Below are 18,483 nucleotides of genomic sequence, written 5' to 3'. Positions count from 1 at the left end.
CATCTCTAAATCATACTGCCAAGTCGTAAAAATAGAAGAAAAAATATTACAAGAGTGCAATCTGCCAAAATATATTAAAACTCAAACAATTATTTCCAATGTCTTATTAATTATTGCACAAATTGACAGTATAGTATGAAATCGTATGTTAATAAGTATAAAGCAGTCTAGAATTGAGTTATAGCTCATTAGGCCTATAGCATAGGAAGTAGGAAACAAAATGCAAATTTACTTAGGCTATCGTATAAAACTGTGCCGAATGGGTCTGTCATATAATTCATGCGATGGATCCCCAGATTTGACGATAGATCGTCGTGTTTCTTTCCAAAATTATATATATTTTGGTTTAATCAAATCGATTACGATATACAGAACAAAAGAAGCTTCCGAAATTAAGGTCGGAGTTGAACCCGTGTCACTTCAACCGTCATCAATTATTTTTTTATTATTCCTACGAAGTTCATTTATTATTTTCGTTTCGATTTTGAGTGTATATTTTTGTGTGTTTTTAAGATGTCAGCTGCTAAACTTGAAAAGCATTTTTTTTTTCAAATCTGAAACGTTTGTTTCATTTTCTTTAGAAAACGTATAGTGTTGTTGCGTGGATGTTGCGTGTTTGTTTTAGCTGTTATTGTGATCGTTTTCAAAACTGCTTTTGCCATGATGTGAGTTGATGCACTTTGATATTTGGTTTTAAGTGAAGTTTAACTTCGAAATGAACACTGTGGTGTTTTTTTTTGCTGTTTCAAATCTCATCTTTGTCTATATTAATGTTGGAATTCCTTTCAACTTACGTTTGAAATGCAAATTTAGAAAGTTCTTATTTCAAGTGAAGTACAACATTTTAGCATCCTTACAACCACATATTTGCACCTCGTGGTCTTGCGAGTCTTGAGCTTGAATCCTTATTTTTGGGACTTTAGTTGTTGATTTTATTTTGTTGGTCGCTTGATTTTTAATCACTCGTACGAGTTAGTGGCCGTAATCATGTAATAATGTAATGTATACATTGTATGTATGCAAAGTATACACTGTATACAATGTATACAACGTATTACATTGTACAATGTATTACACTTTAATGCAGTGTTACCACACCAACCACAATCAGTTAATCAGTTGTGTGAAAAAAAACTATATATGCATATTTTCAACAACAACAAAACTGCGAATGGCAAGTGGCTACAGGTGTCATTTATCAAATAATTTCCGAGCTGAACTGGCCTCCGATCCAACATCTGACTTCTGAAGTGCTATTAATAGGTTCGGTGTTGCCAACCTCTCGCCAACAACACACAAAAACACGCGCTCTTCCTGTGAACGCCGAGCCTGCTTGCAAAAGATAAATACCTCAATGGGAGAAATGGCTGGTTATTTATCTTCTAGATGCCAATCAGAAAGTAGTCGCCGTAATCAACAGCCCACAAAAAAAATTAATGAATTAAATGATAAGTAAATGAAATAATCAAAAGTAAAGCTTGAGTACAACGAAACACCTGCCACACCGCTCATCCATTTTGGAAGGCTTTTTTTCCTATTGTTAGAATACCATCCACTGTTTTATATTCCAAGCTGGTTTTTGTTGAGTTATTGTTTTCCCGAAAAGTTTCACCTGGCGAAAAAAAACCTATTAAAACAATCAAGGCTCTTAGCTACATGTTGAACTGGCTTCTAATGCAATTCTGCACCGATCGTCTCGCATTATGGAATTTGATTTGAAAATTTGAGCCTTCCGTCTTTTGTTGAATTACGGTTAATTTTTCATGAATTCAAGGTTTAATATGAATCATTACGTTACATCATTTTCTTTAAAAGAATCTGCAGTGGTTTTTGTTCATGTTGGTCTTGTTTAGTTTTGTTATAAAATGTATATCATCTTGGGTAATGCGAATTGAGACATTACTGTGAATCTACACAAAGAAAAGCTCTTGACAAACACAGACAAATCAAATTCTAGTGGAAATACACCTGTCTGTTTATGAATTCAACTGCTGCTGTTCAGAGGGGGAAAACACCTCCAAAACGAAACCACTTCAAATCGCATGTAATTTTTCCTTGTCAGACCATTTTACGCGCCTCTATATGAATCGATATTCAAGCCGTTTATTGCATGCCAAGTTGTCCCCAACCCTTTACACGCTTGAAGGATGTCACGTCGGATTAACTTTGATCCGTTGCAAACCTAATCGGTTCTGAGCCGTTAATCTGCTTCAATTAGGCCTCGCGCCATCCACACGCCTTCGTCCTCCCACTCCGCCCTTTTTGAAGAAAAAACAAAACATATCACTGCTCAAGAAATGACTGATCTTGGGGAATTTTTTTTTCTTGACCGGGTCTTCATCCTGTTGATGACGTCATTTAGTTACATAAACAGCGCCCTCTATGTCGGACGTATTTTCTGTGGGAAGGTTACTAATCTATTTTTAGCGATGTATCTGGGTTATTCTATAAATTTAGGGTTCAAATTGTGAAATGTTTTCCTGTCCCTGTTGCCTTGGCACTAAGTGATTTTGCCATTCAAATAATGTATCATTAAATAACGACTTCTATTTGTTTTTAAATTGATTTGTTAGGTATGTACTCGCGGAGGACGGCTGCATTAAGGAGTGCATCAGAAATATAAAATTACAGATTTCACATGTAACAGGGACAGGACAATTATTCAGTGGACCCCAAATTTATGGAATGATAATGTAAGAAATGCCCTGTCGTGTAGCCTACATTTTAGCAGAAAACTTATTATGAAGATGTTAATATGAATGTTTATTGTTACAGAAATGACGCGATTGCCGTCCAAAATAATGGATACTGTGGTAAATAGGCCTAACAATAACTGTCGACATTTTGATCAGAATGTTTTGTTTGTCATAAATACTCTCAAACGGTACTTAAAAAAGGTACCCACTCTTTTTCTGAACGTGATCTTACATAGGTCATGGAGGAATAAGATCGGGCCTACACAATTGATACAACTTTGTGTGTGCATATATTTATTTCACAGGCACTTCGTTCACGGACTGATCAGTTAATTGGTTGACCGTATGGTCTTGGTGCGTATAGTACGGATGGTCATCGCTACAATTTCAAAGTGGCTCTTTCCAAGGAAAAATATGGTGAGGAATTTTTATCGCATTTTAACTATAGAACCATGGAATAGGCTTAGGCTAACCCGTTGTTTAACAAAAGAACACAGGGCAATATAATTTAACGATCGCGTGCGTGGCCTGCCGTTTTAGGTGCTATTTAGAAAAGAGGTGCGTGTATGATGTACATGTACATTCGAACCCTGATAAGAAGAGCCTGCTTATAACAAGCAAAACGTTAGGTCCCACGTCTTTGTTTTCCTTTGTTTTCCAATACTGTTAATACAAGGTACCTGTTATAACAGGTAATTTGTCAAGTCCCAAAGACCTTGTTATAAATGTGTTCGACTGTACATATATTACATGTAGTTTGTACACAGTGTACTTGGTCTCATCATGGCGCTATTCATGAACACATTCGAGTACTAGCAAACGCGTGCAACCAGACTTAACACAGTTGCAACAATTGATAGAATATAAACGGAAACTAATTATGTTGAAAAGTACATGTATTGATATTGTGGTTTCGTATGAGGCAATTATATACAAGTTACCATATAACAGGTGCACATACAATGCACTGTAATTGACATTTGGAATATCAGTCACAGTGTAGGTCATATAGGCCTTCGCTGTTCGGGACGGTGGTATAATAGATACGTTTTCCAGTTATATTCCACGTCTAAATCACAAATTTCAAGCCTTTGAGGAACTATATCTAAACTTAGATTAATAAAAAGGTAGGAGGTAACGAAAACCCAACATTGATATTGACAAAACACTACGCAAAACAATAGAAGCACCAAAAATCATAAACAAAATGCCTAACACTGTCCTGATGCGTACTCACAAACATTGGTTACTCCAGTGCATGCTCACCAATGCACGTTTGGTACAACATAAAACCCATTGTAACACAAACACAGAGATGCAAGTGCCAAAACAGTGCGTCAAAAATACTGCTAGAAATGACCCAACACTTAAAATTACAACTTAGCGGCAATCGTGCACAGTGGCAAAGTGCATGCAAAAAAAAAAATCCATATGCAGCGCGCGATGTATGCGTCACCGATTGCATGTTAATTCAACGCGTAACCTGCACACTGTCAAAACTCGACAACTCCTACTTTTCATCACACCCGTGTTGACACCTTAAATTTTCTCCACGGAAGCCGGCAATCTGCCTGCTACAGCTGTCACAGCTATAGGGGAAACATATTTCCATGGTAAATGTTTTGACCCCGTTGGATTTGGACCGAGCCGGCGTAAAGTGCACGGCTGGATATTTTAACACACAGGTTTGAGGCAGATTATGCTTCAAAACGTATTCACCCTTTCCCCGAAAAAAGGTGTATCATTTAACGGAAAATGGTTTTACAAACACCATTAAATAACCTTGACTGAAGAAACCTATACGTTTAATATAAACATCTTGGTCTAATTATTTTGTAAAACAAAAACGACACATCAGGTCCCATAAGTGTTAAGTTTCCGTATTTCAACCTCTTGGAACAGGACATTTTACATAAAATCTTTTGTGATGTGTGGGAAGTAAAGAGTTTCAAAAAGTTGGTTTTTTTGTTCCGAAACACCGCCAACAAATCCCAAGATTTTGAAATTCCAGAAACGCCCATCCTATTTCCCGCCAATTCCAATTCTTTCGAATCCTAAAATTGCCCAAAACACATTAAAATATCTTCTTTTTTCCTCTTCCTTTCATGACTTCCTTTTTGGGCCAAGGCAATTTCTTACAGGCTGATTAAACGGTATCGCCAATTCGCAGTCAAAATGTAAAAATGTCGAAGATTGAAACCATATTATTCAATAGACTGCAATTGGATCCACGCGGTATACTATCTACAGACTGGGACGATGCGCTCATATATATTATTACATGTATATCATTATTTTTAAAAGTGACAACACGAGACATACATTCGAAACACTCATTTCTTTTTTTCAATTTCGTAACTTTTCAAGTATTTTAATGATAAAATAACATGTACATGTACACACTCGGATTATATACAACTGCAACAATATTCTTAACAAAAAAGTCAACATTTTCTTCAAAATTTGGAAAGCAAATTTCCAAACCTAAAAAAAAGTAAGAAAAAACATAGACAAGTACTTATGGGAAATATCGCAAAAAAATACCAAGTGAACTTTCAAAGTTGAAATGTTAACAAAAAGACGGGACGTGCGAACTCACACGTAGTTCCCAAACTTGCTGAACCATTGAACAATCACTGGCTAAAGCCCCCAAAAAGCTGGGCAATTTTTCTTGTCTTTCTTCCGTGAAAAAAATAAAAACTGACAGCACAATGAAATCGGCCACAGATGGAACGGAGACTGGTGGAGAAATATAAATTACGCACGGTGAATATGATCGGACACCATAAATCATCGGTGGTCTACTAGCGCGCCTTATCAGCGCATCAGACGAAGTGTAATTTATAAGCTACTCGACAACCCCACGATGATAGATGGTCCCAGTAGCACCCCGACATTAAAACGTGTTGTCCCCGAGGTCGGATACCAGCCAATTTTCTTTTTATATTTTGGAAGGGGAGCAGTAGGTCGTACTGAAAATCAAGATGTTGAAAAGCTGTGGATATGAAATAGCTCAACAACTGAACGGGAAGCGTATACGAATCGAGGTAAACATGATTATTGATGGGGAAATTTTGATGAATAAGGGTGCTGACAAGCTTGTGCCATCACCTCCCGTATACTAGGCCAGGCGCGGAGGAATATTCATAGTAGGAAATCGAGTGAAGTGGTCTGATAGAACACTGAGGGAACACATCACCACTTGACAATCTCACATTTTAAACTGATATTTAAAAAAAAATCGTTGTTTCTCTCAGTCTCACAAATTATTTTCTCTATTTAATGAGACAAACGTGCGTCTTTTGTGTAAAAAAACAAACAATTTCCAAAAAAAATGAACACTGTTATATTTCTGGAGCATGTTTAAGAACTTGATAACGGGAACAATAAATCCTCCTAAGTCAGACCAATTTTTTTTTAGCTTTTCGCTAGGTTGATTCAACACCATTGAAAGAATATCTTCGATTTCAAACTTTGCACAACAATGCAAAACATCATTTTCCTATGAACAACCCAATCAAACATAGCTGTCTTGTGATTCGTGCGTACATTTTAACATAAACACAACCATCTTTCAAATACGTATTTTGAAAAATTTACAAATAATCATTGTACAATATTAACTTTATGGTAGAAAATATATACACAAGCTCGTATATCAATTTGATTTTTTTTCAACTACCCGATCATCATCGAATTTAGAGGTGTCTGTACTGGGACATTTATGGCGATACATGTACTTTTTTGAGTGGCAAAGAAATATATCACAACTTAATCTTAAGATGGTTGCAATCCGAATCCTCAGTTGACTAGAGTCTTTAGTGTTCTTAATGTGGAAGTCCAGCCGTTGCAAACCTCGACTTGATGTCATGGAGAGCGTACGGGGAGTAGTACGCACCGGTCGGTAGCCCTGGGAGTGCTGCGATCGGTGATGGACTCTTGGAGTACGGATGGTACCGGATAGCACCGACCGGACTCAGCGGCGTGGGGAAGCCCGGCTTGGGAAGTCCGAACGAGGCAGCGGCTGCAGCTGCAGCAGCCGCCGTGGGATATTGCATATAGTAGGCGCTGAGTTGAGCCCCGAGCGTGGCACTCAGAGCTGACGATGTCGGGACCTCGCTGTTGGTCATCGTGTGCGTGCGGAGATGCTGGAGTAGCTCCTCGCTGCTTGCGAACCGCTTACCGCAACTGGTTGCACCGGAGACCCAGTTACAAACATGTCCATGTTCTTGTGAGGTGGTTGTGATGGGGTGAGGGTACAGGTAGGGTGTAGAGTGGACGCTGGATGACACACTGCTACTGAGGTATGGGGACATGCTTCCTGGGAGTGGTAGAGCGATGGGGAGGGGTGCGTTCAGAGCAAAAGTGTCATGTCTGCATTGCGTGCATCCTGATGGAGTGCCTGTTTGGTAGTGTTGAGCACTCTGACAGTTCGTGCAGTAGGGATCGCGGCAGATGGGCATGAGAGTGGTTCCACCATCGGCTGTTTTGACCCTGGCGTAGGCGGTGTAAGGAGAAGCGGTGGCTGCTAGGAGGGGGTTGACCTCGTGCTTGAGGGAGTGAACACTCACAGGGTCACGAGCTGCCACGGCAGGGTCGGGATAGTACGGGACATGACCCACAACTTGAGATGGACACCCGCAGTGACCGGCGTGGGATGCGGCGAGAAGTCCGTGCTTGTAATGTCCGGGGTAGCTGGAATGATGGAGATGGGAGGGGGCAACTTGAGCTGCCTGGACGGGTGCGGTCGGCTTGGAGACAGTGGTCGTGTCCTTGTTACCCTCGCTACCGGAATGGCCGGTGCTGGCATCAGTACTTCCTGGTCTGGAGGTCGGCGTGGTGGCAGGCTCCATCTTGGTCTTCACAAGCGGCGACCGCGGCGAGTTGGAGCCCAAGGGTGACTTGGCCTCCCTCTTGTCCTTCCCGTAGCCGATCTTAATCACCAGGGCGTCTCCGTCCCGCTTCTCGGCCTGCTTGTACGGCTTGAACCCGGAGCTGGACTCCGGCAGACCGGCGGCCGTGGAGGCCTTCTCCGGGGAGTGTTTACCGGAGGGCGTGTGGCGACCGATGGGTGTGGCGGCCTGCTTGGCGTCATTGCTGCTCGGTGGCGGGTCTGGCTTGCCGATGCTGCTGCAGGTCTGGGCAAGTAAAGCCAAGGGACTCTTCTTTGCATCCAACTGAAAAGAAAAAGAAAAAGGAGAAAATCGATTTAGAACCTTACTCCATCATATTGTTTGTGGTGACATACACGACTCTGTATCACCGCCGTTCTCAAATATTTTTTTTCTCTCAAACCAACAACAGATTATTATCAAAAAACTTATCCCCTTCGAGTTGACAAATTTGAAACGTTCTTGGGAATGTTACGAAATAGGTATGTGAAAATATTACCCAAAAATCATAACAGCATTCACAACACAAGTTTAAATCAATACAGATGCATCATTTGAAAAGATTTTTGCCAATACCACTTAAACATCAAATAACAAAACAAAAAAATGTGCTTTCTTTTCTCAAATTTAAGTCCATCCATTCAACGCTTTAAGGAAACGCCATAATTAATTCATAGGCACGACACTGACTCGGGAACCCTGTGCATTTGCGTGGAAACAGAATCAAGTACGGGAGGTTTTGTAATTAACCGCACACCCGGCTGATCAGTACACGGGAGCGCGAGCGCTCGATCACGGCGGGCTGAGCCGTGCTGAGTCGCTCGGCCGAGTCGGAATAATTCGTTCTCATGTTATTGAAGAGATCATAAATTGTTTCTGCTAACACTTAAATTGATTCTCTACATACAAAATGCTACGAACAGAAGATGATAACTTTAGTTGTGAATGGAGAAATGGTATTATTTTTTACTCTAAAGACAGAAATCCTTATTTTCACCAAATGACATGTTCAAAGAAAGGGTCACATATTACTAATTTTAACCAGGAGGGTTTTAAATTTTCATATTTTTTTTTAGAAAATGCAAACCGTATAATCATATGTCGATACATGTCGCAATCACAACAGGACAATTTTTAAGTAGTGTGTACACGTAGCAAATCCGCAGGTCCAGTACGACCATTTCACTTCGTCTGTTAACTCCGCAAGGTTCGAATTTCAGCATGATAGGTACAAACGCAGTTTGATAACTCGGCTTTGAACATAAGAGTGCTTAAAAATTACTCAGTTCAATCACTGTTTAATTAATAAAATCATCGCTCTTGTGACTATTGAATTATACTTGTCCAAGAAGTCGACATTTTCCTGTAATATAATTGTCACATTCTCTGTCCAAAACACAATAAATGGATTATAACCATACAACTAGATGTGTTGAGCGAAACTACATGTGCGTAAATACGTTTCACCAGTTTAAAAAAATATTCAATTGAAAAAACATCTGTCGAACTACTACTGCTAGGACATAAACAGTTTTCAAAGCTTGGGAATGGCAAGGGGAGTAAAGGATCGGAATACCAAATCAAAATATCTCGCACTGACATGCATTTAAAAAATTAAAACATTTGAGTATACATACCGTGGTTGGCAAAGGGTCCAACGGCTGAAGATATTCCGTATGCATAAGCGGTCTGGAAGCTAACATGTTGGCCGGGGAATAGGCTCAAAACACGGCGTGCAAATAACGGGAGTTGTATGGTAACACAGAGCAGTATCGACACGATGCTTGTACTATCAGCGTCGAGTCGAGAATGACTGAGGCCTGCCAAGCTGCAGGCGATCAAACACATTCATCGCTTGCATCGTGAGTGGCTTGAAAACCGCACAAGCTTTGCCCCGGTCTGTGTGTGCCGCCCCTCTAGACAACACACAAAAACACAAATTTGCCGACAACACTTCAAGTCAAACATTGAATTTACAACCCGAGATGAAGGGAATCTACCGCCGGCCAATCGCGTGGGCAGTTGGCTCTGACTAAGCGCGTTGATTGGTCAAGCGGCGCGCGTAGCTGTCACCGGCTCAGAATGATTGATACCCGATAGTGTCATTTGAGAATAGCCAGCCAATCAGCGCGCTCGGTCTAAATGCTCTTTGGCGTACAGCCAGTCGTGCGCGCTAGACTGTAATCAATCAACTTAGTGTCAGACTTGTCAATTTTGTCTGATTTATGTCAGCTTTTTGTTGTTGATAACGTGGCTCGAGTAATTTGAAAAACGGCTTTTGAAAAGGGCAATGATTCTGGGAGATAAATCGTTCCAATAATCGCAATTACTGTGTGACAACAAAGCGGTCCCGCGCACTGGGCTGAATGACACAAGGGGTCTGTTCCCAGCTATCGACGGCATAACAGCGTTTGGTTGCACACGTTTCGCCAAGGCCAGGTTGGGCTATTTTTTCCTCTCTCTCTGGGTCTACACGTCCGGGGTTTGTTGAGTGGGGACCAAAGGGGGCATTGACTGAGCCCCGGCGGTAGACTTCAAAGGAGCCAGACTCTACTAGGAGATTTTTTTTTCTTATCCCTTATCAATCAATCAATGGGGAGCGAGCCGGGGTGTTCAGCGGGCGATCCAGATTGACACTTGGTAGGCGCGAGTGACAGGCCTGGTGACAGATAATGGGGCAATGTCGGCAGTCATCAAAGCATGTCAGACGCTGAATGCTATCGCCCCAACTATTGCCAGCTCTGCTTTTGCATGGTGTTGTGTGTGCATGTCTGTGTGTGTGTGCTTAGGCTCTGGGGTTTCTCTGTTAAAACAACTCTGTAGGCTTAATGCACCCGGTGTACTATGATACGACAAAGTGAATGTGTTGCCGATTGGACGCCTTCAACATGGCGGGGCAGTGCATGCATTTTGTCTACCCGTGAAAATGGCTTCATGTTTTTGCCGCGTAAAATAGTCCAGGCTGGTCTGGCACCGTCTTTTTTTTTATTTCCCTGGGAGTCGGCCGTGATCAGACGTATACTTTTCGTAAATATTATTATCGCGGGATGAGGGTTTTTTTCTCTGCCACTCTCATGCCTAGAGCGAGTGCTTTTGTGCTGTCTTGTTTAGCGAGGAAATTGACTTAAATTACAGCATGATTAAGGCAAATCAATCGCGGTCTTTGTTGGTAGCGGCGCAACCATAGCTGCATATTTTGGGGATGTTTTCTTGTTGGCGGGGCCAGGGAATAAAAAATAGGAAATAAAAGGACAAGGTTTTTTTGTCGGACGAGTCGGGCCCCGTTTGAACCTCGGATCATTTATCAAACTGCAATGGGGGAAAATAAACTCTTTTCTTGCGATTGAGGCGGGAGCATAATGCTAATGTCTCCTGCGGGTTGTGTGTCGTTGAAAGCCCGTCTCTGAGGACTAACGGTCATCAATAATGGAATTTTTTGTTCCCCTTTCTCCCTGGAAAGATTTCTGGAGAATAAATCTTTGACATGATCGTTGGACAGCGTGTCTGGAGAGCAAAATGACTCGGGTCGCTGATGACCGATAGCATGGGATTCAATTTAGATCAGATCAGTTTCTGGCTTTTGAAACCGCTTCGGAATCAATAAAGATTTCCTGATAAACAAGATCTTGAAATTCCTTATTGTCGGCGGTTCGTGTGTACTAGTAGTAGGGTCAAAATGAACGAAGGCTGTACTGTTAATCCCATTATTGCGAACCAGTCATAACTATGTGTGTGTACTGTTTTGAATTCAGTGTTTTAAAATTTTAGTTTCCATGGATTAACACTGGAAATATTTATGTAGCCAAATTGATATTTCTTGATGGTCGTGCGTAGAATAATGATTGACATTATATAACCGTATTATTTTTGTGTATTCGACTGCCTACTATAAAAGGTGTCCTTGATCCAGAAAATTGAGAATTTGGTGAATGGATGTACCATGCCTGTCCGTTACTGCTGGATTAATCAATCCACGAACCGTCACCATCATCATCATCATCATCATCATCGAGCCGGCCCAGCCGGCCTGGCCGGCCCGCCACGACCACAAACGAATCTCGCTTGCTGTTTTCTCGCCGGCAGCAGTTGACGAGGTCGCGGCGGGGGGAAACTCCAATCCCCACAGCTGGTCCGTAGATTACAAACCCTCCCCGCTCGTGGATTCGGTTTCTTTTTTCCCTCCCTAATTGGTTTGCAACAAGGTTCGGGCCTCTCGTTCAATTGAAAAAAAGAGAAGAAACTCCGGGGTTATAGCATGTGGGTGCTGTCGGGGTTTCAAGTCCGTGGGACGACGGGGCGATGTGAGCCCGGGCCCCGGACCGCAGTGAAGCGCTCGGTGGGACGCGCTGGCCGGGCGGACAACATCAAACAAACACCCCCTCTAAAAAAAAAAGAGGCTTGTCTTTTTCGCCTGTGTTCGTATTTGTCAAGACGTATCGGGTTGCTGTGTTTGGGAGCTGTCATTCAACTGGAGCGGAGACCGCCCGTACGTGACAGCTTGGTGGTTCGTTTTGGCATGACCACGGTGCAACCTTGCCGTGGAATATGTAACATGACTTAGTTTGGCCACTGTGACAAATGCGGCATGAACAGTCGTGATTGATAACGTATGTGCCTCTATCATGAAAACACTGTTTACGTTATTCTATCCTTGGAAATCCTCACGTACCAACTCAATATTGAACTTTGAAGAATGATTTGAAATTTCAGATATTTTATTCTCGCTGAAAAATCCTACACATTCTCAACAACTTACCATGCAATAATATTAGACGTAACTGGAATGGTAAAGGATACACCCGGTTTGAAGATAAGGCATGTACAAAAAAATAACTCATGCTCACGCTGAATGAAACCAAATAAAAGCAATGAAAATATGAATACCATAAAGACTATACACAGGTTTTCTGTGCATTTTTAGGTTTTCATGTTTAACTTGAACACAATTCTAACTTCAAGTTCTAGGTTTGTACTTGAAATTTCACAAATCCGAGATAAAAGTTTTACTCCGAAGTAAACAGACATTAATCATCGAAAGACCAACCCCGACCTCCGCGATCCAAAACTACTCCGCCCCCAAACAAATTCAAATTGTGAACCAAAATTTGCACTGAACTGCAAGGTTCGAATCCCATTCATTTTTTCTTTCTATTTTCACTTCTCTCTCAAAAACTACAGCCGGGCTTTAACACGAGTCAACAGACCATAAAAGTCCCGACGTCAGATTGGCCCACACACCTCATCGCTTACTCGTACTTATTCCCGTCTTTTGTGTTTCCCTTTCACCTGAAATACATATGTTTTTCCTTCTTTCCGGTTGTCAAACTTGATGAATATCACCCGATACAAAAGGGCCCGGGTTGAACTTAGTTCAGAGACTGCACCTTGTACTTTTATTCGGGGGAATAAAAAAAAAAACCTTCTTTAATTTTCAAAAGATTTCCGCCATAATCGTTCACATTCACAGCCGTTACAAATACGCATGTACATGTTCAATACGTGCAAACCAGACGGCTGGAATTATGAATTTGACATCCATGCATGCCATGGTTCGGCCGTTGGAGGTACAGAGGGCGCTCTTCAGAAACACTGATGGTGTATCACGGATTTGGCACACGGATTATGCGTGTATTTCGTATGCTACGACGTTCTCGAGGAACAACATTGGAATTTCTTTAATATTTCTTGCCCAAGCTGGATGTAGTTTTCGTGATATTTTTTTTTAGGTATCCCAATTGGTATGGGAGCAAAATCCCAACACTTTACCATAAGTTTACTCCTCTTTTTATACTCAAACTAGTAAAACACAAGTGCCCGTAATTCGTCAAAGAAACCAAATCTCAAAATTCGAATCCCGAAAGTTGTCTGAATTGAAGGGCTTTCGCGACCGTCGTTCCGTCGCGCGTTAAAATGCTATTATCAATGTGAAATCTGTTTTGGTTTTCCATGTATCATGGAGCCTAGTCTTCATTTTGAAAATTCCCCACAAATTACATTCAAACCCTTATTTTTCATTGTCTGAGAAGTGACTGAGATTATGTAAAGTTTGTTGCGGGTAACCGATCCCATTTTAATCTGGAACCGGTTCCAGACGTCAGCGGTCGGTACTCAGGTATCCAGTTCCGATGCACCCCCCTGATTCAAACCCTTCCTGAGGAGAGGTTCTCCCGACTTTATGCCAGGCTTTGGTAACGCAATGCAATATTCTTGGCTTCTTCTTTTCCATTTGCCATGCTCTTATTATCCCCAACAACTTTTCAGTTTACCAACCTTCCAAGAAAGTTGGGGGGGAAATCCTTTTCCACGAGAACAGAAATGTTTTGAGAACCACACGAGCAAAACAGACGACACAGTGCTCTCATCACGGCAGCTGATGGCATCTTTTCCCGCCAGAAATTGGCACCGCCAGTCCGCCATATTGAAAAAAGGAGCCAAAAATTCCCTGGCTGACTGCTGATTGATGTAGGACGTGCATGAACCGAAGGTTACCCGTCCCGCAATCTTTCATTTCATTCTAACCCCACTTCAATCGACACGACGATGATGATTTTTTTTGTCAACTGTAAAAAAAAAAAAGAGAGAGAGAGACCGAGAGAGAAAAATCTACTTGTGTATTTGGCCGCGTGTTTCCGCTCATGTTGATGAAATTTGGTGATAAATGACCCGACTGTCCCCTAGTAACTTCCGCCCGAGTCGTAAGATGCAGACAACACATGTCGCAAATCAAGTCCCGCTGATTTATCAATAGGGGGCGAGAGTGGCTGGACCTCAGATCTGATTACTTTCTTTCTAAACTGAAAAGTTGCTTTCTGAATCATGGTACCCTTTGCACTCGCTGGATATGTTTCCTATGTTAGGTTTTAATGGGGAAGTTTACGTTGGATCTTTTTTGCGGACAACCAGTGGGCTGAATATTTTTCACTAACATGATCACCCCCATGCAGAGTAGTGGTGTGGTCCTGTCAACTGCAGGCGTCCCACGGCCTGGCAGCTCTGGGCGCTGCAGGGTGGTAAGTTGTTTTGTTGACGTGGTGTTTCTTTGGGGAGAACGGGCCGACTCCGTGTGATGTGGGCCGCCGTCATCTCGCAATTAAATCCCCATCACTCGTTAAGTAAATCAACAGCGTGAGGGCCAAAGCGGTAATGTCACGGGGGCCTTTTGCAAAGAAGTCTGGTCGAGGACTTGTGAAGTGAAGCTGGATGTATGGCCACGGCTTTCGCTCTACCATTCCGAGCCCCCCTCCGCCCAATCTATTTTTCTCACTTTATACAAGCATAATAAGCCGGGGCTAATGCAAGTTGACAAGCCGTGGATTGGGGCTTTTGTTCCCTCCAACCCTCTGTGATGCACCGCCCGGGGTTTTAAGACTCGGAGTTTTTTTTTCTTTTCTGTCTCGTCAGTAACGTGCCCATTGTTGGGGCTCACAAAGGCCGTGGTTTGGACCCCTTCAACAATGGGGCAGTGGGCTCCGGACAACCCTGTGTAAGTCCAGGGGTTTGTCTGGCGTGAATGGGAACCTCTGATGAGGGAATAAAGAGGGATATTGACGGCCCTTTGAGGATCTCAAGGAGCCGAAAATTACTCCCCGGGTTGCTGAACGGTCCTGGTGCTTGAAGAAAAAAAAAAGCGATGGGGTCATTAGGGTTCTAAGAGGAGGGTAGATTTTGGGGGAGACCAGAGTTCCGAAGTTGACAGGCCGGGACGCGGTACCGCTTACCTTGAGGAGTCTTACGAAGGTTTCTTCGAGGGTCGATTGTTCTGTCAATTACGATATGATTGGCAGGCCCATCTTTTCTTGATTGATTGATTACACACTGGCCGCCTGTCTGTTCAAAATATGATGGAGGGTCTCTTAATACTCCAAGGTTCACTCAGTTGGATATGTCCTTATGACTGTGTATGTTAGGGACCTGTGGTCTGGATCAAGCCCAAGTCGACCATTGTGTATGCCATATTGATGAATTTGAGGACTTTGTAATTCTGTGAACATTTTTGCAGGACCCGAAGGCCAGCCTGTTGCCTTCTGAGTTAGTGAGTCACTGACTGACTGAGTCACTGAGTAAAATAAGTCCTAAACAGAGCCTTTCGGGCGCTGCTCGGCTAGGCAAGTTGTGACCCTGCTTCAGCCTTCGTTTACATCAAATCAACTCCCATATAGCTTTCTCCAAATAGTTTTGCCGTAGATTATCAGTATTAAAGCAGAAAATGTAAGAAATGCGGTTCAATGAAAATGTTTGTGGCCTATTTTTCTCTCTCCCACCCCTCCGCTTGTCTCTCCCGTCGATCAAGCGCCATCCAATCAACTCCATCATTGCTCCTAATTCCCACCGACATTGGTTCACTCAATTCGGCCGGCAAAACTCCGGGGAAACATGCCCCTAACACAGGAAAGACCGTACCCTGCTCTCACCACCTCCCGGCCCCACGACAGAACTGCGGCAAACACGCTCTAATGGTACGCTGTGCTCGTAAAAAAAACGAGCTGTTTGGATCAAAAAAATGCTTAGAAAATGTACGTGCTAAGCAAGAATAAATTGGGAACTAGTCACAAACCGTGTACAATGCATGACTTTTTGGCTGGTGACCGGTTTTTGCTGAGCAAATATTTCCGTGCTTAGCAAATTTCCAAGTATAGCAGATCCATGAAATTGGTTCCCGACTGGCAAGAACGCGGTGTTAGTGAAAAGGGGCCGGATCACGAGCTGGGGCGCCGGGGGAGAAGTGGGCCCTTCATCGGGTCCAGATGAACGCGATTGCGTGCGACTTATCTTAATGAAGTTGTTACCGAGTGGGAGCAGTAAACAACCTCCCCCAAAACCACGAGAAAGAGGCAGGAAGGAAATCACCTTGCTCCGTGGTGAAACAATTCAACTTTACTTACAGTGAGAGAAATACGTGCAATGACAGACCTATCAGACGAAGACCATGTATAGGCCTATGAAAAAGTGATGTTCTGAAAAAAAACCTCAAGCAATTTACACTAAAGGTGAACTCAATTTTCCGATAGCTAAGGCTCATGGCAGATTGTAAGTTAAAATTGATTCTCGAAAGAGGAGATTAAAATGTTCCATTGCCTTGTCAAACCATGGTCAAACTTTTTTCAGTTCTCCCATCAAATGTTTATTCCATAAACTTCTTTTCCTGTGTTATACACAAACATGCCTGAAATGGGCATGTTTTTACTGCTGTAAGTGCATGAAGTGGACGCCTCTCTACTCAGTTAGCACTTTCAAATTTAGCGTGAGGCCAAAAAATTTCCCAGCCGGTGGCGGTCCGGCCTGGCTCGCCCCGCGGCTCCGCCGATCACGCTTGAGTGGCCCGTCAATCTAAATCCCCAGACCCTCGAAAAAAATACGCCACAGCGGCGGCACCGCAAAGGGTTGGTTGGGGATTAACGAAGGGGGGTAAATACGCCATAATCGGTCAGCACCCCAAGACCAGCCGGTCCATTGAATGACAGCTATACAAAAAAAGCTGGGGCTAATTGCTCCGCGCTGGGGCTAATTAATTAAATACAGTATTGTCAGGTGTAGGGGACAAACAGGTTTGGGAATGATCCCTCCAACTTTGTCGTGTACGTGCATGCGCAAGGGTTGTTCTTGTGGGATCTCGTGCAGCCTTGTTGCGGAACAAAAGAGCTAGTTACGGAGTTTGTATGTAGGAGAACAAAAAGTTTGGGGCACCTTCATGCACCCCTCTCATGAACCCTGTCAACCCCCATTCTTGTTTGGTTGGAGGTGCATCATTACTTATCGAGTTATTCATTATGAGCTGCCGTGTCGGCTTCCTTTGCTTTTTTATACAGTTTGGCTTTTAGTGACTCCCCTTCAGGGTAGGTATTAATTAATTGGCTTGGCTTTCTCTTCCAGTGGTGTTTTTCCTTCGGATCGGTCAGACAACTTTTAAGTAAATAAATAACATCGTCATTGTATCGTGGGATCATGGAGCCATAAAAAGATGGTGAAATCGCTCCGATTTGGTTGGTGTTAATATGATTATTATGTGACGGGAGATTAACGAGGTTTCTTGCTCTATGATTAACTTAAAGACTTTTTTGTTTTGGTTTGTTAACTGTTTTACAGCGTCTGTGTTTAGATTCAGTATCTTTCCCGTTTTTACAAGGCACAGAAGTCGTCATAATGAGTCGTAACAGAATTTAAACCGCTGAAAAGTCCATAAAGAGCTGTAGGCATAGAAGCAATGGACCACCAGGGTTGAGGTTCTTCATCACGATATCAGTTGCCTGCCTGACATTTAGTATTTTATAATTATATTTTACAACGCTGTAATTTGGACCAGTGATTGCACAAAACTGCTAAATTTGGCGGCCTCCTCTGTCGTCGTCGTCATTATCGTCATCATCTGTATCTTTCATCACCGTGGTTCCCTAATCACGTCCCAGCAATCGCCTGGCTTGCACTCACCGCCGGAGCAGATGCAAAAACACCGCCTCCTCATCAGATCCCGTGCACATAGCCCTAGCTCTAAGCATCAATTGCGCGCGCTTTTGCCAACCCGAGACTCACTCTGCGCCGCAAAACTCATACTCGGTACACCCGTGGTTCTCTCCCCATCACCCCACCGCCGGGCTAAAACAATGCGGTGCTTCAAAATACCCCCTTGTCATCACCGCTTTCTCCTAGCTACTGTTGATGTAGGCCCGGTCTTTGGCCTCCCTTTGGGAGGCGGAGGGAAGTTTAGAGGGGCTTTTTTTCTGTGTTCTCTTTGGGTGTGAATTCGACAAGCGCGACTCGACTTCTCCGAGGCATGAGGGGTGGTCTGTGAGGGAGGAGATAGGGTCTCGTATACCGCTAGCGTGACGGATGAAAGGCAACCCCGATGTGTAAGGAGTGCTGGGGATTTTGCGTGTTGACTGATTCTTTTCAGTTGGAAA

General features: G+C 43.0%; 1 protein-coding gene and 1 long non-coding RNA gene across 2 annotated transcripts in view; one reads left to right on the top strand and one right to left on the bottom strand.

Moving 5' to 3' along the window:
• Positions 1-3,028: 3,028 nt before the first annotated feature.
• Positions 3,029-18,483, top strand: part of LOC119732080 — a 34,353-nt gene continuing 18,898 nt past the window's right edge. The window contains exon 1 of the long non-coding RNA XR_005271512.1: positions 3,029-3,113. This is a non-coding gene — a long non-coding RNA (uncharacterized LOC119732080). The remainder of the gene's footprint in view (positions 3,114-18,483) is intronic.
• Positions 5,385-9,452, bottom strand: LOC119732079 (zinc finger protein 703-like). The gene is made up of 2 exons (XM_038205456.1): positions 9,226-9,452; positions 5,385-7,873 (listed from the first exon to the last, which is right to left on the bottom strand). The coding sequence occupies exons 1-2, from the start codon at positions 9,289-9,291 to the stop codon at positions 6,524-6,526; spliced, it is 1,416 nt and encodes a 471-aa protein (XP_038061384.1). The 5' UTR covers positions 9,292-9,452; the 3' UTR covers positions 5,385-6,523.

This window comes from Patiria miniata, unplaced genomic scaffold, assembly GCF_015706575.1.
Source record: "Patiria miniata isolate m_02_andy unplaced genomic scaffold, ASM1570657v1 HiC_scaffold_24, whole genome shotgun sequence".
NCBI classification, from domain to species: domain Eukaryota; kingdom Metazoa; phylum Echinodermata; class Asteroidea; order Valvatida; family Asterinidae; genus Patiria; species Patiria miniata.
The sequence above is the reverse complement of the archived record's forward strand: the minus strand, read 5'-3'. Positions and strand labels throughout refer to the sequence as shown.

What these genes read in the sequence shown, in the direction of transcription:
- LOC119732079 (XM_038205456.1), bottom strand. Translation starts at nt 9,291, where the DNA reads ATGTTAGCTTCCAGACCGCTTATGCATACGGAATATCTTCAGCCGTTG. An exon ending in TGGACCCTTTGCCAACCACG is followed by an intron (nt 7,874 to 9,225) that starts GTATGTATACTC and finishes TTTTCTTTTCAG; the next exon opens with TTGGATGCAAAGAAGAGTCC.